Source organism: Mesoplodon mirus (genome assembly GCF_964341445.2).
Source record: "Mesoplodon mirus genome assembly, chromosome: 3".
In the NCBI taxonomy this organism is placed as follows: domain Eukaryota; kingdom Metazoa; phylum Chordata; class Mammalia; order Artiodactyla; family Ziphiidae; genus Mesoplodon; species Mesoplodon mirus.
In genome coordinates, this window is record NC_138978.1 from 178,363,726 (window position 1) to 178,388,182 (window position 24,457).

A 24,457-nucleotide genomic window follows, 5' to 3' on the forward strand; every position below is an offset into this window, starting at 1 on the left:
CCTGTGTCCTCTGGGCGCATGGTATCAGTGGCAGCCCTGCCACCTTCGGAGCCTCCTTTGTAGTCATTCTCTCCTTTTCCTTGAGGGATCAATGTGTTCTCAGCTGCATTCCTCTTTTGGCCTGCCCTGTGGAATCCAAGAAGTCCAGTGGCCTTCCTTCATTTCATCCCTTCTGTGTCGTCTTCAGTACAAGCTGGCAGTGTTGCTGCTGCTCTAACCCTATTTCCAATCAAGAAAAATTACAATTGTAAAAATATAAACTCAGAAGTTGTTTGAAAATAGGTTTATGGTCAGTGTGCATACAGTGACATAATTATATATTCATGCAAGTTTATGTTCTCAATTTAGATTGAGCTTAATGGGAAAATATTGGTGGAGACCACTGTACTCAACTTCCGGTTATGTTTTTCAGTATAGACTATGGTCGAAGAAAAAGAAATGCTTTTAGGATTCAGGTAGAAAAAGGTGAGTCTTTTCGTGTTAGAGCTGCATTATTAATCAAGTCATAGAATTGTTTTAGCTCATGGCATTTTTCTTTTCGTTTCAGTATTTAGCATAATTAGTAGCGAGAAGGAACTTAAGGATCTACCAGAATTAGAAGATGAACATCTGGCTAAAAGAGCAAGACACGGTGAAGAGGATAATGAGTAAGGATTAGAGAACGGAGAGTTTTTTCCGAAAACATGAACCTGATCACGTTACATTCCTACTTGTAAAACTTCAGTGGCTCTTCATTGCCAGTGAGGCCCGGCATAATACTTACCTGTCCAGACTTTTACCTCAGACGACTGAGTGCTCACTGTTCCCCAGAGACGTCAGCTTCTTTCTTTGTGCCTGTGTGTGGGTGGTTTTCTGTAGCTGGAGTGTTCATTACCCCTTTATGAACTTTCATTCAGCCTTCAAGAGTTAGCTTTCTTTTTTGGGGGGGGTTATAACATCTTTATTGGAGTGTAATTGCTTTACAATGGTGTGTTAGTGTCTGCAAGAGTCAGCTTTCAAAAGGCTATGTTACTGCCTTTTCACGCCTTTTTGGACTCCTCCTTTCTCAGCGTTTCCTTAACTCCTAGTTACAGATATTTAGTGTAGTGCCTCTGTCATATGTTGAGAGTATTTGTTTACGTGTTTGCGTTACTAACAGAACTGTCTCATTAGCTCTCTTTTTCTCTGCCCTAATACAATGCCACATACATAAAAAGGTGCCAATTAATTTTGTGTTTAAGAAGTAATATTGTTGAGTTTTTTATGACTTTATTGCAGTAAAATTGACATATAGTAAGCTGTACTTTTTTTTAAAGTTCCTTTACTCTTTTTTTTTTTTAATTTATTTATTTTTGGCTGCGCTGGGTCTTGGTTGCTGTGCGCGGGCTTTCTCTAGTTGAGGTGAGCAGGGCTACTCTTCGTTGCGGTGCGCGGGCTTCTCGTTGTGGTGCGCGGGCTTCTCTTTGCGGTGGCTTCTCTTGTTGCGGAGCACAGGCTCTAGGCGTGTGGGCTTCAGTAGTTGTGGCTCGTGGGCTCTAGAGCACAGGCTCAGTAGTTGTGGCACACGGGCTTAGTTGCTCCGAGGCATGTGGGATCTTCCCGGACCAGGCCTTGAGCCCATGTCCCCTGCATTGGCAGGCAGATTCTTAACCACTGCGCCACCAGGGAAGTCCTAAGCTGTACATTTTTAAAGTGTACAATTTGTAGGGTTTTGACATATGTATATACTCATTAAACCATCAATAAGCAAGTTACTGAACATATCCAACCTCAGGTTTTTTTTGCCCACTTGCAGTTTGTTTCTCCTTGCATCCCTGTTCCGAGGCAGCCGTTGATTTGCTTTCTGTCACTATATGTTTACATTTTCTAGAATTTTATATAAATGGAATCATAGAGTATGTACTTAAAAAATTTGGATTCTTTCAGGATAATGATTTTGAGGTTTATCAGTGTTGTGTGTATCAATATTTCATTGCTTTTTATTGCTCTGTATGTATGTATATGCCACTATTTTTTTACCCATCTACCTGCTGTTGGGACAGTTGGGTTGTTTCCACTTTTTGGTTATTACAAATAAAGCTACCGTGATAACTTATGTCCAGGAATTTGTGTGGAAAGTGTTTTCATTTCCCTTGGTAAATACCTGAGAGTGGAATAGCTGAGTCACCTGGTAACTGCATATTTAACTTTATAAGAAACTGCCAGACTGTTTCCAAAGTGTTTGTGCCATTTTACCTTTATATCAGCAGTATGTGAGAGTTCCACTAGTTCCACATATTACCAACATTTGGTATGGTCAGTTTTTAACCTTAGATAGTCTGTAAGTATGATGTTAGCTGTAGGTTTTTTAAATAGGTGCCCTTTATCAGATTGAGAAAATTTCCTAATATTCCTAGTTTGCTCAGAGTTTTTATCATGGATGGGTATAACATTTGTCTAATGCTTTTTATGCAGGTATTGAAAGATTTTATTGTTGGCTTTCCCCCCTTATTAATTTGGTGAATTACATTGATTTTTGAGTGTTAAGCCAGTCTTGCATTCTTGGGATAAACCCTACTTGGTTCTAATATAGTATTCTTTTTATATATTTAAATTTTTAAAAATAAATTTATTTATTTATTATTATTTTTTTTGGCTGCATTGGGTCTTCGTTGCTTTGCGTGAGCTTTCCCTAGTTGCGGCAGGCAGGGCCTACTCTTCGTCGTGGTGCACGTGCTTCTCATTGCGGTGGCTTCTCTTATTGCGGAGCATGGGCTCTAGGCACGTGGGCTTCAGTAGTTGTGGCATGCGGGCTCAGTAGTTGTGGCGCAGGGGCTTAGTTGCTCCACGGCATGTGGGATCTTCCCAGACCAGGGATCAAACCCGGGCCCGCTGCATTGGCAGCACAGTCTTATCCACTGCACCACCAGGGAAGTCCCGATTTTTGCCAGTTTTATAGGCAAAAAAATTGATTGTATTATTTTTATTTGTAATTTTTTGAAAACTAGTGAGGTTAAGTTTTTTGATTGTTTCATGTTTCCTTTGTGAATTTCTTGTTTATGGGTTTTATCTCTCATTTGGGAGCTATTTGAATTTTCCTTATTAGTTGTCAGAGCTCTTTGTATAAAATAGCACCTCTTTTTATATGTATTACAAATGCTTGTCACAGTTTGCCATTTGCCTTTTATTTTTGTTTATGGCATCTTTTAATTAGAGGAGTTTTTCATCTTTACCTAGTCAAGTCTTTCTATGTATTTCTTTATGGTTTATGCTGATGTACTTAGAAAGACCTCTATCACAAGAGTGTATAGAATAATTACCTATACATTTTTCTTGTGTCTTTATGGTATTTCATTTAACTCTTTATAATTAATTTTGTTAACTTATAATTAATTTTGTTTGTAGGGCATGAATTGTAGAGCAAAACATTTTTTTCCAAGTATTTGAATAATCCACCTTTTTTAACTTGATTAGAAATGCCCCAGATTATACTAATTGAATTTAATGAATAACAAAAGAATTCATGTCTTAATTATAAAGGTGGGCGTAGAATTTATATAAATCTTTTTACTTAGGAAAGGTCCATTTCTTGTTTATTTCCTAAAGAAACTATATTAACTAGTAACAGAGTCCTGTAGTTACTTGAAGCTATTAGATTTCAGCTGTCAGTTATAATGAACTGAGATTGCAACTTCAGTTTGTAGTTACTAGGATTTATAGTTGTTTTTGGCCATATCATATGAAAAACTCTTTGTACATTCATTTCTCATGAATGGACTTGGAGAAGTTGCATTTGGTTACATGGCTTGGTCCTGTTGAATTTGTTACTCAAACTGCTTTATCATGGCTTGCTGGAATATTTCTTCTACTGGCATCTCACATTCCTAAATGAGACCCTTGGATCTGATGGGTATTTGTATGTCACTTTGCTAGAATAAAGATAACCACAATTTATTAAGCATTTACTATGTGCTAAGGACTTTGCAAGCTTTCATTTAATCCTCTGTTAAGCCAGTGAGATAGACATTATTTATTATCTCCATTTTATAGATAAGGAAGCTGAGGCTCAGAGAGGTTAAGTAGAAGCTAGTAACTTCTAGAAGCTAGAAGCTAGTAAAGCTGGATTTTGAATCCAGATTTCTCTAATTCCAAAGCCTGGACTCTCACTACCATAGTATTTTGCCTCAGTATATTTTCTTGTTTTGGGAAGTAATTTTTTTGGTATGTGGGAGAAAAGCCTTTACAATGTTTCTTTTCTTCTTTTTACTGAGGTATACTGAAAGCTATTCTGATGATGGTTCAAATATGGAAGATTACCCAGATCCACAGGTAAGTCAGATATTTAATGGACCAACTTTGATTTTTAAAAAATCATTATGAATCCTTCTTAGAAAAGATCAATAAGGAATAGAATAAGAGACTTTGAACATCTTCATCAGTAAATAATTGAATATACAGCCTTGATGAACCCTTGGATTGGCCATCCTTCCAGTATTTGTGTGTATAGCCTATTATATAGTGGAAAGAAAGGAAGAGAATGGCCAGAAATATGGGCAGACAAGAAAAGAAAGGGCAATTAATAGTAAAAATGGAGAAAAGAATACCTTTTCTGCCAAAGGGCTGGCATTGCCAATAAATAGGCTTGGATTAAAGGGAAGTATGGGAATAATATGTGAAATTATTTATAATTTTCTTTTTTTTTCCATTGATAATTCAGCTTTTGAATTTATTAACTAAGTCATGATGATACTGTTATATTTGATCCAGTTTTGAATTGATATTTGATCCAACTCATTTTCATACTTCTATTATATTTTTTAAAAACAACCATTCTTATTTGGTTTTATTTAACTGCTAATTATGAATTTGTACATTAACTTGGAGTGGAGGTGGGTACATCTTTTTGAATAGTAAATGTTTGTGAATTATCCTATTGTAAACAGCTGTATTTTCTGACTGTAGTTGTTTTGAGAAGAGGTGTTGAGAGGAAAATGTAGAAAGCTTCTTAATATAGGTAATCAAACTTTCATGAGTACCTATTGAGTAATTTATGCTAAAATCATGTTTCTACAGTTAGCAAATCAAATGAACAGTTCCCTGCTCTCCTTATATCGGAAAGGAAATCCTGATTCTGTTTCAAGTACTCCTGAGATGGAGCAAAGAGAAACCACCATTTCAACACCACGGATAACTTCCAAAACAGGCTCCATTCCTTTGAAGACCCCTGCCAGAGGTTCTGAAGGAGGATGGTTTATTGACAAAACCCCGGGTGGGAAGAAAGACAGTTTTTTCTCAGACCTATCCGATGAGAAAAGTAATGATAAGAAGCCGATCTCTCAGATAGAGGTATTTTTATAGTGGAATTTTAGCCCCACGTAGTTGGAGTACATTACACCCTTTTCATTGAACGTAATATCAGGCAGATTCTTGTGTTTTGTAAAAGACTTAGGAACTTTGAGATACATGTAGAATTTGATCACTTCCTACTACCGTCATCATTTTCATCCCAGTCCAAGCCTCTACTCTTTCTTTCCCTAACTATTGAAATAACCTTCCAACTGGAGTCTGCTTCCATTCTTGTTCCCCTAGTTTATTCTTCACACAGAGATAACGTTTTTACAAGTTAAGTCCGATCATTGTCATTCTTTTATTAAAAACTCTCCAGTGGCTTCATTCATTCTGCAGTCAGAGATCTTGCAGTTGCCAGGAAAGCCCTGTATGATTTGGCGGCCCTGCTGCCCTCCTCCCCCACCTCCCAGCGTTGCTTCAGCCACAGCTGGGCTGTTTCTAGAATATACCAACCAGGGGACTTCCCTGGTGGTGCAGTGGTTAAGAATCCGCCTGCCAATGCAGGGGGCATGGGTTCGAGCCCTGCTCCGGGAAGATCCCACATGCCACGGAGCAGCTAAGCCCGTGTGCCACAACTACTGAGCTTGTGCTCTAGAGCCCACAAGCCACAACTACTGTAGCCCGTGTGCCTAGAGCCCATGCTCTGCAACAAGAGAAGCCACCACAATGAGAAGCCCGCAACAAAGAGTAGCTCCCGCTTGCCACAGCTAGAGAAAGCCCGCGCACGGCGACAAAGATCCAACGCAGCCATGAATAAAGAAATAAATATATATATATATAAAAAAAGAATATACCAAACCTTCTCTCACTTGGGGCATTCATACTTGTACTTCCTGTTTAGAACATCTTTCCTGAGATTCCTGTGGCTCACTCCATCATTTCTTCACATCTCTTTTCACATGTAATCTTCACAGAAAGGCCTTCCCTGACATGTAAACAAGCACATCATTGGATACTCTGATTCCTAACCCTGCTTTATTTCTTTTTTTTTTTAAGTACTTAAAAAATTACTTACTAATCCCTTGAGGGATCTGACATAAATGGATACACTATGAAAATGGACAAAATAAGTAGACACTTTTTAAAAATCTTTTTAAATTGAAATATACCATATATAAAGAAAAGTAAAGCTTGATGGATTATCACAAAGCGAGCACAATTGGACATCTTTTTTTTTTTTTTTGTGGTATGCGGGCCTCTCATTGTTGTGGCCTCTCCGTTGCGGAGCACAGGCTCTGGACGCACAGGCTCAGTGGCCATGGCTCACGGGCCCAGCCGCTCCGCGGCATGTGGGATCTTCCCGGACTGGGGCACGAACCCGTGTCCCCTGCATCGGCAGGCGGACTCTCAACCACTGCACCACCAGGGAAGCCCACATTCTTTTTTTTTTTTTTTTAATTTATTTATTTTGGCTGCACTGGGTCTTAGTTACAGTATGTGGGATCTTTAGTTGTGGCATGTGGACTTCTTAGCTGCGGTATGCAGACTCTTAGTTGTGGCATGTGTGTGGGATCTAGTACCCCAACCAGGGATTGAACCCCGGCTCCCTGCACTGGGAGCGTGGAGTCTTACCCACTGGACCACCAGGGAAGTCACCTGGACATCATTCCTACCTGATTCTTTTAATGCATGGCAGAGAGGGGGTTTAAAGTAATCTGTCTCCCAGTAGAGTGGCTGTCTGTGCTCTGGGGCTTGCTGTCCAGTGTGGGAGATGTTAGCTACATGTGGCTGTTGAGCCTTTGAAATGCGGTTAGTGCAGATGCGGAACTGAGTTTTTAATTTAAATTTAAAAACTAATTGTTCAGTTATTAGAAAACTTCTAAGTATACTTAGAATAACTTCTACTTTTTCAGCTGTAAATTTTATAAAATCTAAATACAAATCTAAATACAAAGTATTTCCCATGAAGATTTAGTGTCTGACTTGAGCTGTGCAGTAAGCATGAAGTATCCATTAGACTTTGACGACTTACTACAAAAACAATGTAAAACATCTCAATAATTTTTATACTGACTATATGTTGAAATAATGTTTTGAATATATTTGGTTAAATAAAATAGATTATTAATTTCCCCCCAAAATTATTTTCCCTTGTTTCTTTTTTCCTTTTTTAAATGTGGCTACTAGAATATTTAAAATTACATATGTGGATGGTATTATATTTCTGTTGGATGATGCTGCTCTAAGCGGTTTTCAAGCACCAAGCCCTTTGATTTGGCAAAACCTCTCCCCTCCCCTTTTGAATTATTAGTGGGCCTTTTCCAAATCTAATTACTTTAATCATTTGTCTCTAAAGAACATTATTATCATTGGCAAGGTCAAGGGAAAAGCTTGACCCTTATGTTGAATTATACTGTTTTATGGCTGTCAGAGCAGCTCTGTCATCATATTTAATTTAGTGATTGATCAGACATCAAATGAACACCAACTGTGTAAAAGGCTCAGTGAGAAATAAAAGATGAATGTTAGTGTCTTAACAGAAGCACACAATTCAGTGACGGAGACATAGACAGGTGAGTCACTCAAATACAGGGCAGACTGTGGTAGGCTGTACTATGGTTGAAAATTTAGTGTTCTGAGTGTGAAGAAGAGATTAATTCTAATTAGAAGAATCTGCAAAGGAGGTTTTCAAATGTTAGGATATAAACTGAGCATTAAGGCTATGGAAAAGGACATCCCCAGCAGAGATCAGCCTTAAGCAGATAGGTTGGGAATAGCTAACAGGTGAAAGTGCTAGGGCAGGAATGATTTTTTAAAATAATGCCCATCTATTAAAAAAAATATTGGCATTATAATTCCAAGCATGGCACATTTAAATTTCCTTCTCCCCCCAACCCCACCCCCAGAATTCAAAAGATTCTTCTCTTCTGGAGAGTAATAAAAAAAGAAGAGGCAGGCTAAACAGCAAAAGAGGCAAAAGGAAGAAAGAAGATCTTCAGGAAGTAGATGGAGAAATAGAGGCTGTCCTGCAAAAGAAAGGTGAGACGCCAGTCTTGTGGGTGGCGGCAGCTGTGTTTGCTCTGAGAGAGGCATCACGATTCCAAGCTGTTTTGCATGGGGGACCTTCTGTGTGCAGAGACATTTACTAGAATCGTTTACTTAAAGATTATTCAATATAGTTCTGATTTGCTACTGAATCACTAATCCTTTCACCTCCTTTTTTGTTTACCAGCTAAAGCCAGGGGGCTAGAATTGCAGATCTCCAAGGTGAAGTTTGAAGATGTTGGAGGCAATGATACGACATTAAAAGTTAGTTCAAATTCAGAATTTCTACCTTAGATGGATATGGCCAATCAGTTATTCAAACAAAGCCTTTCTCTTTTTATCTAATAGGAACTGAGTATAGAAAAGGAAGCCAGGAAGATGAGAAGGGCAAGCCTGGCTGTACCCTTCAGGGTACTGAGGGATAAAAGAAACATGTCTTCAACTTTTTCACCATTTTAATTATAGTGTACATAAGATACATGCTTTATAAGGAGTATTACTTTAACAGTTGTAAAAGTTACTATTTTTTGGTGTTTGTTTCAGTTACAATCTAGTTACTATTCATTGTATTTGCAAGGTAGATATTATTACAGCTTAGGAAATGGAAGCTCAGAGAGGGTATTGCTAAAGTCACAGGACAGGTACTAGAGCTGGGATTCAATCTCAGGTGTAAGCCTAATGCCTGTTCTCTGTCTACTGTACTTTGCTGCTCCAAAGAATAGGTCCTTTCATTCCACATTGATTCTTTCTCTTTGGGGCTATGAAGGACATCGTTCCTATTTATTCCCTAACAGGAGGTCTGCAAGATGCTCATACACATGCGTCACCCAGAGGTGTACCACCACCTGGGCGTCATACCCCCACGTGGAGTTCTTCTTCACGGACCACCCGGCTGTGGGAAGACGTTGCTTGCACATGCAATTGCTGGGGTGAGGTTTGCTGACACTTGTTTGCTTTTGTTATTTTTGTTGTTACTCGTTTTTATTTTTTGTCTTTGGTCACCTTGAACCAGACTTGGCATATTCTCAGGAGGACTGATCCTTTCTTCATTTTTTTACCTCTTTTCATGCTGCTATTTGTGAGATGCTGTTTTCTTTTAATGTATCCAATTATTTATATGGCGGGGTTGGGTGGGAAGCAAAATAATACAGCTGTAAACAACTCTTTTTTTAACACATAGTTTACATTTTAGTCACTTCTCTTTCTCTTTAAGCCAGTGGTTCTCAAGAGCAGTAAAATAAGAAAACTGAAGATTGTATTTTCCATAGAACTAAATATTCAGAATTTCCATTCAGAGTCATGTTTTTATCCTTTTTAGTGTTAAAATATCTTTTCTAAAATGGTGATAATAGGTACTCACTTGGCAAAATAAAAAGCAATCTTAATTTTAGTCCCATCAGATTTCTTGGAAACTGTGTTGGATGGTACAATGCAAAATGTCCAGGTAACTTCAGTTTGAAGAATAGCATACTATGGGAATCATTAACAGATAGTGCTCTATGAAAGCAAATTATTGTTATAGGAGAACTTGATTGATTTGCCTCATTTATTCATTTGTTGAATAAATCTTTTGTGTGACTGCTGCATGCCAGACATTGAAATACAGTGATAAGTAAAACAAACTCGGTTTTTATCTTTAAGGAGTTTTTCAATCAAATATGAGAGACAGACATTAAACAGTCAGTCACACAAATAAATGTTGCTCATTACAATTACAGTGAGTGAGTGGGAGACAAGTGCAGAATGCTATGTGGTATGTTGTTGGTATGTTGTCTTAAGCCAAGTTAAGAGTTAGGGTCAAAGAGAATATCATTGAGGAAGTGAAATTTCAAGATAGCCAGAAGAATAGTAGGGTTTAGGCAGGGTTGCTGCCATTTGTATTGGTGGGACAGTGGTAGTTTCTCTTCCTTTACTTTAAGAACCTGCCTCCTCTGACTAGTAACGGGCTATTTCTGTGGGTTCAGAGCGGGAGAAACGCCGGTGGGGTGTGTGGGAGACCACTGTGTCACACCCCCCTGCTATTTCCTTTCCAGCAGATAAATAACAGATGAAGTTGTTTTGGCTCAGCTCTAAGTGGGGGCAAACATATTTCTTAAGATTCAAGACCCTTTATTCAGAAGAGATAATAACAGTTTTATAGTGATATCTACAGAGTAAAAACCAGTAGAAGGTATCCAGTCAAAGTGTTTGGATTAAATTTTAGACTTTTAGGTAATGTTTTTTATTGGACCAACACACGATGAGGTTCCTCAGAAAATTGGTCATTTAAAAAATGTAATTTTGAGAGAGGGACTGAGTGAGGAAGAAGTAGGGAAGTGAAAATTTGACAATTTGGTCATTCTTTTATATATTTGTGCATAGGAACTTGACCTTCCATTATTGAATGTGGCTGCTACAGAAATTGTATCTGGAGTATCTGGAGAATCGGAACAGAAGCTGAGAGAACTGTTTGAACAAGCTGTGGTGAGTCAGCTAATGGCTCTAATTTTAGGTTTTCAAATCTTATAAGGCTACGTGGAAGATTCTGTTTTCTCTAACGCTGGTATTTGGTAACCTGTTCACTGGCCATTCTTTTCTAAACATGGTAGTTTGTTACTCATGGTGGCTAAATGTTTAAAGTAGATTAACTAACATAGACTGTTGGATAAAATAATCTGTTTAATCTGAAAATAACGTAATTGGTGAGAAGTTCTGGGCTGTCATACCCAATAGTGATATGCTGCAAGGAGATTGTCTTTGTGATATTTTTTTCACTTTTACTTTCCTTAACTTAGGTTTGACCGAACAACCTATTAAGCAGTGTGAACATTTTTAACATTTAAGGATTATCACATTATAAAAGCACCCATGGACATGCCAGGATAAACCCTTCTCTGTTTGTATAATTGAAGCTGTGAAAAGAAAATTCTGTTACCAGAGAAATTACAGATTGGATTTTATTCTGATTATAACTTGTGTTATTAAAATTTGGATGCTTAAGAACTTATGAGGAAGATGACATTTGTATCCCATTAAAGTTTTATCTTCAGTATAGTGTTATGGTTAAATGTACTTTCAAGTCAGAAACATGGGTTCAGATCCTTATGCCACCACATATTAATTGTGTAATCTTGGGCAAGAGATTTAACCACTCTAACCCTTAGTTTCCTTACTAGTAAACTGTTAATAATACTACTTAAATCTCATGGGGTTGTTAATTGTATTAAATGAGAGGGTTCATATAAAATCTTTAATGTAGTGTTTAGCACACAGCAAAAGCCAAAAATGTTAGCTATGACATGCTCACTTGAGCAGTCACTAGTCATCACTGGTTGAAAACTAAAAAATAGCAAAAAGTTTAATTTTATGTTGTCATCATTTGCACCCCAATTATATAGGGCCTGGTGAACATGGCCAATGCATCTGAAATGCAAAGCTGATGTGAAATTAGAAGAGAAAGTGTATTTTATCAGTACTTGAAAATTTTTTTTTAAATAGCAAGAATGTAGCAAAATTCATTACCTAGTCCAAGCTAGTATTGTTTGCTGCCGTAGGCCAGTAAATGGAGAGACAAGTTGTTGGAGCAAGGAATAGAGACTTTATTTGGAAAGCCAGCCAACGGAGAAGAAGGCTTCTTTTATTCTAAAATGGGGAGGAGGTAAAGTCCTGGTTCTGGTCAGACTCCAGAAGGGTTGTGTTGATTTTTTCCTTCCTGCAGTTATTCACACAGGTGAGCCTGGTCAGGATGTTTCCTGTGACCTAAACATAGACTGGCATTGGAAAAGCTGTGGATGCACAAGGAAGATGCAGAGGAAGGGTGGGAAGGGTACTGTGCAGAGCAAAGCGAAATTCTTTCAGGTGTTACCTGTTCTCCAAAATGAGCTTGATTTGATTGTTAATTGGCATACAGCTGGAAGACAGGTAATAACTTTCGTGTTTATGGTAAACACAATGATGAATGAGGATAAAAGAGACAAAGGACAAAGTTAGGTTGTTAGTTGTGTGTTTATATCTCTCTCGAACCAGTATTGAGCTGGTACTATGCCTAACAGCAGATGCTCAGTAAATGTGTGGTCTAGCTCCCCTCTTTCCTGGACCCCCTGTTTCCTAATGAAAGTCAGTACAATAAGGTATGTGTGGATCAGAGAACAAAAAGGTAAAATCAGATCAAATGGTTCTTTGTTGAGAACTCTATGCTTGCTTTAGGCTAAATTCTGATGACCATCATTTATTCTTTTTTCCTTTTTTCTCATTCAGTTTTCCAGAACACTGACAAATACTATTGCCCTTGCTTTCTGAGACCTTTGCTGTCTGTAACTTTACTCTTTTGTAACTGGGTAATGTGTCGAGCCGTCAGAGGTTCTCCTTTGCAAACATTATCATGAAGAGGATTGGAAAGAGAGCCAGCTAGTGGCAGGCCAAATTTCTTTCCCTTTAAAATGCAGTGGTTCACACACTTTTTAGATATCTTAGCCAGGCTGACAGTCTGACTCTTAGCATAATCAGTGTCGCTCCTAACTAAATAACTAAGGATGAGCTGTGCTTTAGATTATAAATCTACATCTTTTTATTTAAATTTCTCATTTTAACTGATTCTTAATCTATTTGCTTTTTTTTTTTTTTTTTTTTCTTTTTGCGGTATGCGGGCCTCTCACTGTTGTGGCCTCCCCCGTTGCGGAGCACAGGCTCCGGACGCGCAGGCCCAGCGGCCATGGCTCACGGGCCCAGCCGCTCCGCGGCATATGGGATCCTCCCAGACCGGGGCACGAACCCGTATCCCCTGCATCGGCAGGCGGACTCTCAACCACTTGCGCCACCAGGGAGGCCCTCTATTTGCTTTTTATTGTGGCAAAATATATTTAACATAAAACGTGCCATTTTAAACATTTTTACAGTTTGGTGGCATTAAGCACACTCATATTGTTATGTGACCATCACCCCCATCCATCTCCAGAATTTTCCATCTTCCCAAGCTGAGACTCTGTACCCAGTAATCCCTAACTTTTCATTTTCCCCTGCCCCTAGCCCCTGGCAACTGCCATGCTACTTTCTGCCTCTGTGAATTTGACTGTTCCAGGTAGTTGTTGGCTTATATTGTATCTTATCTTACTTTCTCTGAACTCTATCTAGTTTATGTTTAAAAAAAGACTGAAGGTGATCGTTGTCCACACTGAATGTATTGGAACTTTACCCTCCTTTCTTACTCAATGTAGTCTTCAAACTAAGCCTCTGTTAGTTTCAGTTGGGGATGATGAAAACAATGTAAACGTATTTAATGCCACTGAACCATACACTTAAAATGGTTAAGATGATACCACAATAAAAAAAATAAAAGCAAAGCCTCTGGTGCTTCTTAAATTCCTCTTATAGCAGATTCTAGGGAAAAGCTTGGATATTTTTATGTTGGTAGGAACATTCATGAAACGTTTGTAGTGAACTTAGTTTTTCTAGTTTAAAATTTACAAACTTACTATTTTTAAATTTCAGAACATAGCAAATGTGCCTAATTTACAAAAGAATTTCAGTAGTTTTATCATCACAGAACATGGATTGATGAGAAGACTATAAATGTGTTATCCTATATGTAGTCTCTTACTGTTCTCTTTTAATCCTTTCACTTCTCCTAAGTCATAAAAATCAGAAGTAAATCACTGTGTACTGCCTTCTTTAGGGTTATTCTTTTGGTGAATGATCCTTGAACTTTAAGATTGAAAAAAATGTGTATACTTAACCATGCTGCAGTCTAGGGAATACATTTATGATTGTCTTTTTGTGATATTCTTATTTCTAGTCAAATGCACCATGTATCCTTTTTATTGATGAAATTGATGCTATTACCCCCAAAAGAGAAGTTGCTTCAAAAGATATGGAACGAAGAATTGTAGCCCAGCTCCTAACCTGCATGGACGGTCAGTTTGAAATAATGAATTCATTTTAAGAAAATGAATTTTCTTTTTTAGTGTAAGATGTGAAGATATGAAACATTCAAGTAGCATAAAACTCAGAGTAAAAACAGAAATCTTTTTCTTTTCATAAAAGATTGCATCATTAATTTTTGGAGTATATCTTATAGTTATTTTTAATGCATTTACACACATGTATAAATACAGTAACATTGTTTTGCTTTTTACAATACTCTGATTGCACCATATACACTATTCTGTAACCTGCTCTTTGTATCTTAATATTTCTTGGAAATGTTGCCATTTTAATGCATTTATATCTTCCTCTTTTTAATTGCTGCTTGGTATCCTTTAGGATAAATTTATCATATTGTACTTAAGTATTTCCATTTTGATGGATATTCAAGTTGTTTTGGTTTTTGCTTTACAACAAGTTGTAGGGAATATCCTTAAATGGTCCTTTTTGATACACATGTATTTTTCTAAGACGAAGCAATGGTTAAAGAGTGTACATTTAAAATTTTTATAGGAAATGGCAAATTGCCTTCCAAAAAGACTTTGCCATTTACATCTTTACCGGCGCTATACGAGAGTCACTCTTTCTCTAGATCCTTCACAACATTGAATTGTTTTAATTTTTGCCAGTCTGAGGGATGAAAATTGATATCTTTGTTGTAATTTGCATTTCCCTGATTACCATTGATGTAGATCATCTTTCCATACTTTTTTGGCTATTCATATTATCTCCAGAGTCCCTTTTCTCATCCATTTCCCATTGTTCTATTGAATTAAAAAAAAATTTTGAGTGAATATTATATTTTAATATATTATGGAAACAAATCTTTTGTTAAATATACTGCAATTACTTCCTATCTGTAATTTGTTTTTCAATTTTGTTTAATGGTTTTTGGATACAAATTTGGAGGAAAGAACTCAGCACGAGTAGAACTTTTGGAACTAAATCTTACCTACTGTGAAATAGCATGTTTTATGTACATAAGAAAATTTGAAGTAATAAATATTTTGCATTCCTTGGGATGCTACGTTGTAGATTGCTTATTCTGCTGTTTTATTTTTATGTAAAATTCTCTTGCCATGTTTTAAGGACTGTATTCTTTTTTTTTAAATATCTGCATCAATTCTTTTTTTTAATTAATTTATTCATTTATTTATTTTTGTCTGCGTTGGGTCTTCATTGTTGCATGTGGGCTTTCTCTAGTTGCGGCGAGTGGGGGCTACTCTTTGTTGCAGTGTGCGGGCTTCTCATTGCAGTGGCTTCTCTTGTTGTGGAGCACGGGTTCTAGGCATGTGGGCTTTGGTAGTTGTGGCACGCGGGCTCAGTAGTTGTGGCTTGCAGGCTCTAGAGCGCAGGCTCAGTAGTTGTGGCGCACGGGCTTACTTGCTCCGCGGCCTGTGGGATCTTCCCAGACCAGGGCTCGAACCCTTGTCCCCTGCACTGGCAGGCGGATTCTTAACCACTGCACCACCAGGGAAGTCCCAGGACTGTGTTCTGAATTATCATTATTTTATTGAGGCTAATTTGTTATCAGTTATAAGGTACACCATTCTTTTATGTACCTCTGAGAAGGAAAATGGCAAAACACCAATCAAAGTATGACATAACGCTTATCACATTGATAGTATAAGCATTCTGATTTCAGAGATATTAAAATGTGGAAAAGTGAACAAGTACAGGAATTAAGCAGACTACTTATTACTAGAACATTACTGAAAGCCCTGTTAGTTGGGATTTTTGGTGTGTCTTTGTGTGTGTTTTAAGTTTCCCTTTTACAAACCAAAATAGGGAAAACAGTAAATAATTCAACTTACATAGTCATCCTTTTACTGAACTGAACTTGGATCCAGTTGCCCAATGCCTAGCAAAGCCAATTGACTGACACTGGGTTGTGAAGGAAAGAACAGTGTTCCTTGCAGGGCAGCAAGCAAGGAGAGTAGGCAGCTAATGCTTAAAAGACCCAAGTCCTGATGCTTTCAGGCAAGGTTTTTAAAGGCGATATTAGGGGAGGGTCGCAGGGTACATGATCAGCTCCTGGGCATTTTTCTGATTGGTTGGTGGAGAGGTAACAAGGTGATGTTTCGGGAATTTTAATCACCAGCCAGTCTGGGGGCTCTGTGCTTGTGGTCAGCATGTCTTAGTTTCTGTAGAACCACTGAAAGGTATGTGTCAGATTGTTATCTATATATCCCTTCTGGAGGAACTAGGAGTCCTGTGACTCTGTTGTAATTGTTAGCTGCTTGAGTTCACTTTTTAGAACTCTGCAAAGGCCAAACAAGAAGCAGAGGACACAGAGGGGCTTGTACGCAGGAGGGCTCTGCAGAGTCCTGCTCGGTCTCAGTTCTCCCTTTTCTTTGATACTCCTTAATCCTGAGGGGAACAGGGGTGGGACAAGAAAGGGAATAAAGTTTTGGATAGAGAGGTTAATCATAAACTCAGTGGAGGAACTCGGTTTTACGGGGACTTGTTTCTTTCTCTCTCCCCAAATAGCCTGTACCATGTGGGCATTTTTTTCCCTACAGTTTGAGAATTTTGTAAAACCTTATTATTAAATCAGAGTTTATAAATCTGAAATTGTAAGAAGTTAACACTTTTAGGTAAATTAATATGAACAAGATAATTAAGGAGACCACTTAAAAAAAACTAATTTCACCTAATTTTAAAAACTTAAACTCAGACATAATTCTGATTATTAAGAGCTGCAAAGGATCTTAAAATATCATCATTTGTTTATGAGGAAACTGATGCACAGAGAGCTAAGGGCCAGATGCATACAGTGAGTCATTAGCAAAGCATAGGCCAGAATCCAGATGTTTATTTATACATATGCAATTAATGAGCTACCACAAATGCTTTATTTATGAGAGCTGTTATCCCAGGAACACATTAACTAGTTTTTGGGTTTTTTGCTGTGTAAAAACAAGTAAAACTTCATTTTTTTAATAATCAGAAGTTCATACTTTTGGCTAATGTAACTTCAATTTAAAATGATCGGACCCTCTAAAAGTGAGAAAAAGAATGGGATTTATCTTGTAGTAGGTGGCCAATCCTAGCTAAGGTCTGGTTTTTATCTTTCTAGCTTTTGAAACAGCGCTTGTGTTACTAAGTATTGACTTCCTGTGGAAGGATATTTTCATTACTGAAGATTTAACAGATTTCCATGATTGTTCTTGTTGAATTCTGTTATTAACCCTTGCTATGTTCAGAGCACATCACCAAGACTGTAGTGTCTGAGCAACGTGAACTAGAAAAAGGAAGCAGACTCCTACCCTTGGTCATTGTCTTAGCTGTGAGACTGAAAGCATCCCTGAATCAGCAGTGGAACAGCTTTGGCTCTATACCAGCATTAGTACAGGGAGGGTTCAGCATAGGAACATCTTCCTGTGACTGCAAGTTTGTGGCTCGTGGTGCTACGTCAATTCTGAGGTGTCACCTCGTTTTCTGTAAAGTAGTTCTGCTTGTTCAGGGATCTCCTGTTGTAGCGTGAGTCTTTTTTAGCTGATTCCTTTTATTCAGTTTTCAAAAAGTATTTAAGAGCTTTCTTGTCTCGCTCAAACGTATGCCTTATGCCTCTTTTCTTTTCAATCCAAATTTATCCAAAGGATAGTCCCTGCCAATTAAATATGTTTCTATTTCGGTTCTATTCTGTAACCCTACCCCTATAGTTGTCTCTCTGCCTCTACCATTCCACTGAAACCGTCATAGAAAACCCGTTGATGATCACCGTTGGCCACATCTTTTGGTTTGCCCTTAGCCCTCACCCCTCTGACCCCACCTCTTACAGTTGTTATCTGGGGGTAGCATTTGTACCTAGAGTAGTTCCTGGCACAGGGCGAGCACCCAGTGAGTGTTACTGGTGGTGGTTGAGAGCACTTGATACCGTGATCGCCTTGTCCTTGTCGTTGTTATCACACTTGGCTTGAGTAACACTCTCTGTCCTTGTGTTCTCTGACAACTCCCTACTGCTTTCCTTTACTTACTTGCCTCCTTTTCTCCATCCCTTAAAGAAAGATATCCCATAAGGTTTTACACTTGATCTTCTTTTCTTCTTGCCCTCCCCAGTTCCCAACTATCTCCTGTTCAGTGCATTGAAAAACTCAAATTACATTTCTAATCTTCATTTCTGATAGGCTTGCAACCCATCTTCGCAGCTGCCTGTCAGATACTTGCAGGTGACTGTCCCACGTCCCCTCACACTCGGTGTGTCCAGAGCTCCACTGGCTTCCCCTGTGGCCCTTTCTGCATGTCTGACCTCCCTCCTGTATTCCATATTTAAGTTAACAGCATCCAAACTGAGTTGTCTTTGTCTCTTCCTTCTCTTCCGCCTTCACATTGAATCATTTGCTCAGTGCTTTTGATTCTATTTACGACTTGGACCTTAAATTGGGCTTTTTGTTTTCATCTCCTATGTTCCTGCCTTCACTCATCTCTCACCTGATTATTGTATTCAAATATCAACAAACTCTTTTTGCATTTATTCCTCTTTACTCGATTCAAAATTATTATTAGAGTTATCTTTCTAAAACACAAATCTTACCAGAGGAACCTTTCATGGCTTCCTGTTGGCAAGAGAATATACTCTAAATTCCTCACGACTTGGCTGATAGAGGACTTAGTTACCTGTGAGGGGGTGTAACCTCAGACTCTCTGCTAGTCACCCCTAGTTCAGTTGAGAGAAATAATCCTTGTGGAAAATACACTTTAGGCCCTGCATTCTGTCCATTAATAAAAATCTGTATCTGGATTAGGCCAGAGCAACTGGAGAGTATATTGTGTTCCCCCATCTCAGTGCCGTGAGTCTGTTTTGAGATACATACTACTCTGTCCTGCCAAGGCTCCCTGTTGGACCACTCACCTTGTCTTAACATGCCACACCTGTTTGTATCTCTGCTTTTCGCTCATTCCATTTCTTCCATGTAAAATTTCATTAACCTATGTTTCAGCTTATCAATATCCTATTTACCGTTCAAGCCTTTTCTGGAATGTTACCTCCTGCCTAGGTTCTCCCTGATTCCTCAGTCTGAATTCATAATATCTTCCATCGTATCACTGTGGTGCTTTGTTTATGCTTACTGTGCTTCAAATAGATTGAGCTGCTTGAGGACAAAGTTTGTATTTTCCTCACATCTTTCCCATACTAGACATTTAGTGAATGTTAGTTTTATATACATATATATATTGCTGTCAGTGTGTAATTCTCTCTAACCACGTAAATAACTTGTGTAAGCATTATTTTCCTTAATGTCAAGTGTCTTGTTCACCACTCATCCTGTGTCTGGTTCTTACTAGATCTGAATAACCTGGCCGCTACAGCTCGGATCCTAGTCATCGGAGCTACTAACCGACCAGACTCCTTAGACCCTGCTTTGAGACGTGCAGGAAGGTTCGACCGAGAGATATGCCTAGGTATCCCAGATGAAGCATCCAGGGAAAGGTATACTCTTAGAGAATGAAGTTTATATGCCATTACATCATCTGAACTGAATGCTTTGAAAATGAGGGGTGAGAAATATCATGTAGCCTTTTCTTTCTCTCTCTCTTTATGTGTCAGTGAAATTGATTTGGAAAGGAAAAAGCCCACATTAAATTAATGCTTAAGAAGACAATTTACTCATTAATACGGCAGTTGTTTCAGGCTGCTTTTTTCAGTAGTGATATTGGACTTCTGTACCCATACTCATTTATCTGGTCTTATTAACAGTGTCTTGTGTTTTTTAGGTCGCCGATCAGCCTAGGGAGAGTGTCTAGAGCTATGGAATAGTGCTCATTGGTCCACATGCAGGCTAAATCTGAGTTTAACAAGTATTTTAACTTGTTGCACTAATCTGCCTAAGGTCACAGGTTCCCTGGCAAATAATTAAATGGTAGCCAGAGTTGAAAGCTGTCTGTTTGCTCTAGGACCAACCTTTCCTAGTAATTGGGGTTGAATGTCCATAGAGCAAAGAAACATCCACCAATATCTCAGTAACAAAAATATCTCGGGAGGCACTGTTCAGGCAGTGGAGTAAAGAAAATCTAGTAATGTGCTGAAGTACTGTATTTTTTTTTTTTTTTTTTAGCTGAGTTGTGTCTTCGTTGCTGCGCGCAGACTTTTTCTAGTTGTGGTGAGCAGGGGCTACTCTCCATTACAATGCGCGGGCTTCTAATTGTGGTGGCTTCTTGGATTCTTAATCACTGCGCCACCAGGGAAGCCCTGAAATACCGTATTTATAATGACTTTTGGCTTAAATTAATGACACTAAATTGCTGTACACGATCGCCAGTGGCTTTTAGAGAAAGCGGTATGTAGTGAAAGGATAGTTATGGGGACAGTGGAGAAGGGAAGAGATGAAGGACAGGAGACTTCACGAATGCAGGACATAAAAGTGATCAGAAGACACTTTTGACAGGAGAAAGCATTTTGAAGGAACAGGTCATCCTTACCTTCTTCCCAGTGATTAATGTGACTTCAGCTTTTGATTCATTGGCATTTTCTTCTTCAGCTATTGTATTCAGTGTCATCTATAGGTATGCTCATTGCATTCTCACATATGTAATCTTTAGTTACTCAACCATTCAGGTTTCTTTACTAACATGTTTATACCCATAGCAAAATAATATTATTTAGTATTTAAGTTGTTTGTATTTATTCATCAAACATGTATTGAGCATATAGTATATGTATATACCACTGCAAAAGAGTTTCAAATAATTTATGTGGTTGCATTGCCCTTAAGGAGGTGGAGTATAGCTTCCTATTTCTTAAATGTGAGCCAGGCAAAAGTGTCTTACTTCCAGAGAGTGTAGTATGGAAAGGGAGGGAAGAGTAACTTCAAAGTGAAAACCCTTTCAAACACTGTCTCAAACCTGGTAGTCAAGGTTCACATCTACAACAGTAAGTCGTGTTGACAGTATGTATCCTTGATAACGATATGATGAGAATGACACTTTACCTCTGTGGTCTTCTTCCCCAAAATGCTTTACCCTAGTCTAATCGTGACAAAAATATCAGACCAATCCCAGATGAAGGACATTCTACAAAATATTGGGCCAGTAATCCTGAAAATTTTCCTTAACAACAGGAGAGGTGTATGAGGTGTACAGAGTTCTCTGAACTATCTTTGCACTAATTCTATAAATATAAAACTTTATAAAAGGTTTATTTTTTAAAAATTAGTTAAAACTCATCCCATTTACAGTCAAATATATTATTAAACCTGAGTTTTTATTCTGGAAATTCCTAATACTTGAATCTTCATAGGGATTTGTAGTTCTTAGGGTACCAGCTAGAGCTGACACGGAGAGACCCATGTTGGGTGGCCTTTCTCTTCTTTGGTAGTAAAATATGCATATATCAGCACCGCCCCCTCCACAAATATCTGTTTCCTTCAATATCTCATATCAGTGTAGATACCTGTCTTTATTATAGAGCCATACTGAAACCTATAGCTTAAGACAAGTGTTGATAGCTTTTTAACGACCTCACGGAGATAAAGACTGATCCTCTTGTTGCAAATTCTTTGCCGCACTTCCAGGGTAGGGTGGGGGGGGTTTGAGGGGAGGGAGTAGAGTACAGATAAGTTCCTGGGTTCTTTGACCTTGGAGTGTGTGTTCCTGTTTGTTCTTGTTTTGTTTGTTTGTTTTTGTTTTGGAGGTGGGGTGGGGAGGATATATTACTGAAACACTTTTACTCAACCGTGTTGAAACTGGAAATCTCTTAATGGTTATTTTCTCCTCCTGGGAGTTTCCATAGTATGATGACCAAAATTACATTTTTTCAAGAGTAGACTGTAACTGAAAAAAGGATGATATTTATTTTATCTTAGCTAGTTTTCTTAATATTCTAAATTTCTTAGTATTCTTATGCATAGCAGCAAATCAGATCTGTATCTTTTTTTTTTTTGTGGTACGCGGGCCTCTCACTGTTGTGGCCTCTCCCGTTGCGGAGCACAGCCTCCGGACGTGCAGGCTCAGCGGCCATGGCTCACGGGCCCAGCCGCTCCGCGGCATGTGGGATCTTCCCGGACCAAGGCAGGAACCCATGTCCTCTGCATCGGCAGGCGGACTCTCAACCACTGCGGCACCAGGGAAGCCCCAGATCTGTATCTTTAGGAAGTAGTTCTATAATGGGACTTCTTCTTGACTCCTATTATTTTTTTGTTTTTTTTTTAAAGAAGATGTTGGGGGTAGAAGTTTATTAATTAACTTATTTATTTTGCTGTGTTGGGTCTTCGTTTCTGTGCAAGGGCTTTCTCTAGTTGGGGCAAGCGGGGGCCACTCTTCATCGCGGTACGCGGGCCTCTCACTATCGCGGCCTCTCTTGTTGTGGAGCACAGGCTCCAGACGCGCAGGCTCAGTAGTTGTGGCTCACGGGCCTAGTTGCTCCACGGCATGTGGGATCTTCCCAGACCAGAGCTCGAACCCGTGTCCTCTGCATTAGCAGGCAGATTCTCAACCACTGCGCCACCAGGGAAGCCCCCCTATTGTTTACAGTATCAAAGTGAATTATTTTTCATTTGTCAGAAATGTTTATCTGCTTCTATTCTATTCACTTACATGATCCCAAGTGACATTTGTATAGTAACTTATTCTCCAGTAACTTGACACTTGAAAATATTAGTCTCCTACAAATTTGGAAATTTCAAAATATATTTTCTTGTCCAAGTTAATTTATAATATCACAATATGTAAATAATAACGAACATTTATTGGGCACTTATTGTGGCTCAGTCACTGTTCTAGGAGCTTTGCACGTATTCACTTAACATCCCTGCTATTAAGTGCTACTGTAATATGTATTTAACAAATGGAAAAACGAGCACAAAAATGAAATAACAGAGAGTGGCAGAGCTGGCATTCAGACTCAAGTGGTCTGGCGTCAGACCTGTTTTTTTTTTTTTTTTTTTTTTTTGGCTGCCTTGGGTCTTAATTGTGGCATGTGGGATCTTTCATTGCAGCGTGCGGGCTTCTCTTTAGCTGTGGCGCATAGGCTTCTCTCTGGTTGTGGTGCGTGGGCTATGTAGTTGCGGCATGCGGGCTCTCTAGTTGTGGTGCATGGGCTCAGTAGTTGTGGCTCACGGGCTTAGTTGCCCCACGGCATGTGGGATCTTAGTTCCCTGACCAGGGATCGAACTGGCGTCCTCTGCATTGCAAGATGGATTCTTAACCACTGGACCACCAGGGAAGTCCCTGGCATCAGACCTTTTGTCCTGAATATCTTTACTGCTTTTAAGTTTTATTCAGTAAATCTTACCAGAAATTGTTTAAGATATTCCTTTAATAATAATAATTATCCAGAGTCCATATTTCATTGACACATACCATGTTGCCAGTTCAGTTGAGCAAAATTTTTCACACATACAGTACAAAGGATGAGCAGTAAATAAAGATGAAGTTGGAGAAATAACTGTCCTAATATAAAATTGGATATTAAAGTTTGTATCAGCATAACTTTTCATGATGAATAAAATTAATGGTTGATTTTGAGTTTAGAGACTTTTTTATTGCTGGCAGATGTCCATTTAAACTACTCTAAAAGTAGAATTTACCTTATATCCTCATAAATCATTTGTCTTATTTCCTCTGTAATATTGTAAAATTCTTAAAGGCAGAATATTTTTTAAAAACCAATTTTTTATTCTTCACAGAATTTAACAGTTTCCAAAAAAGCAGATATGTGTATACATTAACCCTATTGGAATAAGGTGGGATATATTATAGCAGTTTAGCATTTGCTGAATGAGTGAGCTGTTTGATCTTATGACCTGTTATGATACCATTGACAGAGAGGAAAGGCTTCAAATAAATATATTCCGTGACTTGTTTTTACTAGTAGGTTAGGAATCTGAATTTCTTTTCCTTGTCTTTTCTACAGAATACTTCAAACTTTGTGCAGAAAACTACGACTTCCCGAAACTTTTCATTATCGTCACTTAGCACACCTAACGCCGGGCTTCGTTGGTGCTGACCTGATGGCACTCTGCCGAGAGGCAGCCATGTGTGCGGTCAACAGGGTCTTAATGAAGCTGCAGGAGCAGCCGCAGAAGACTCCTGAGGTTGAAGGTTTGCCCTCTGAAGGAGGCCAGGAAGAAAGGATCGGAACTGAACCCACTTCTGAAACACAGGTGCTTTCTCTACGGGTACCTTAAACTGTCACTTAAACATCTTTACTGTGTGTTATCTTACAAGCAGGCAAGCGTCAATATAGTTGAGGTTTATGATTTTCTGTTTCATTGGCATTGTATCTTTAGAGTAATTATCAGTTTTACCCAGAGTGTCTATAATTTCA

At 38.6% G+C, this 24,457-nt stretch overlaps 1 protein-coding gene across 4 annotated transcripts in view; it reads left to right on the forward strand.

The window, feature by feature from the left end:
• NVL (nuclear VCP like) overlaps positions 1-24,457 on the forward strand; it is an 81,324-nt gene that overhangs the window by 5,495 nt on the left and 51,372 nt on the right. For 2 of the 4 annotated variants that reach the window (XR_014293524.1, XM_082615460.1), the window contains exons 3-13: positions 413-465; positions 548-647; positions 4,230-4,287; positions 5,032-5,304; positions 8,154-8,286; positions 8,480-8,556; positions 9,087-9,221; positions 10,654-10,755; positions 14,063-14,180; positions 19,480-19,624; positions 24,044-24,293. Coding sequence is in view for 3 of the 4 variants with exons in the window: in XM_082615460.1 (XP_082471586.1) it covers positions 413-465; positions 548-647; positions 4,230-4,287; positions 5,032-5,304; positions 8,154-8,286; positions 8,480-8,556; positions 9,087-9,221; positions 10,654-10,755; positions 14,063-14,180; positions 19,480-19,624; positions 24,044-24,293 (1,444 nt within the window). In the remaining variant the exon portion in view is untranslated. Of the gene's footprint in view, positions 1-412; positions 466-547; positions 648-4,227; positions 4,288-5,031; positions 5,305-8,153; positions 8,287-8,479; positions 8,557-9,086; positions 9,222-10,653; positions 10,756-14,062; positions 14,181-19,479; positions 19,625-24,043; positions 24,294-24,457 lie in introns of those variants that run through there. The other 2 variants (XM_082615461.1, XM_082615462.1) reach the window with 2 other exon arrangements.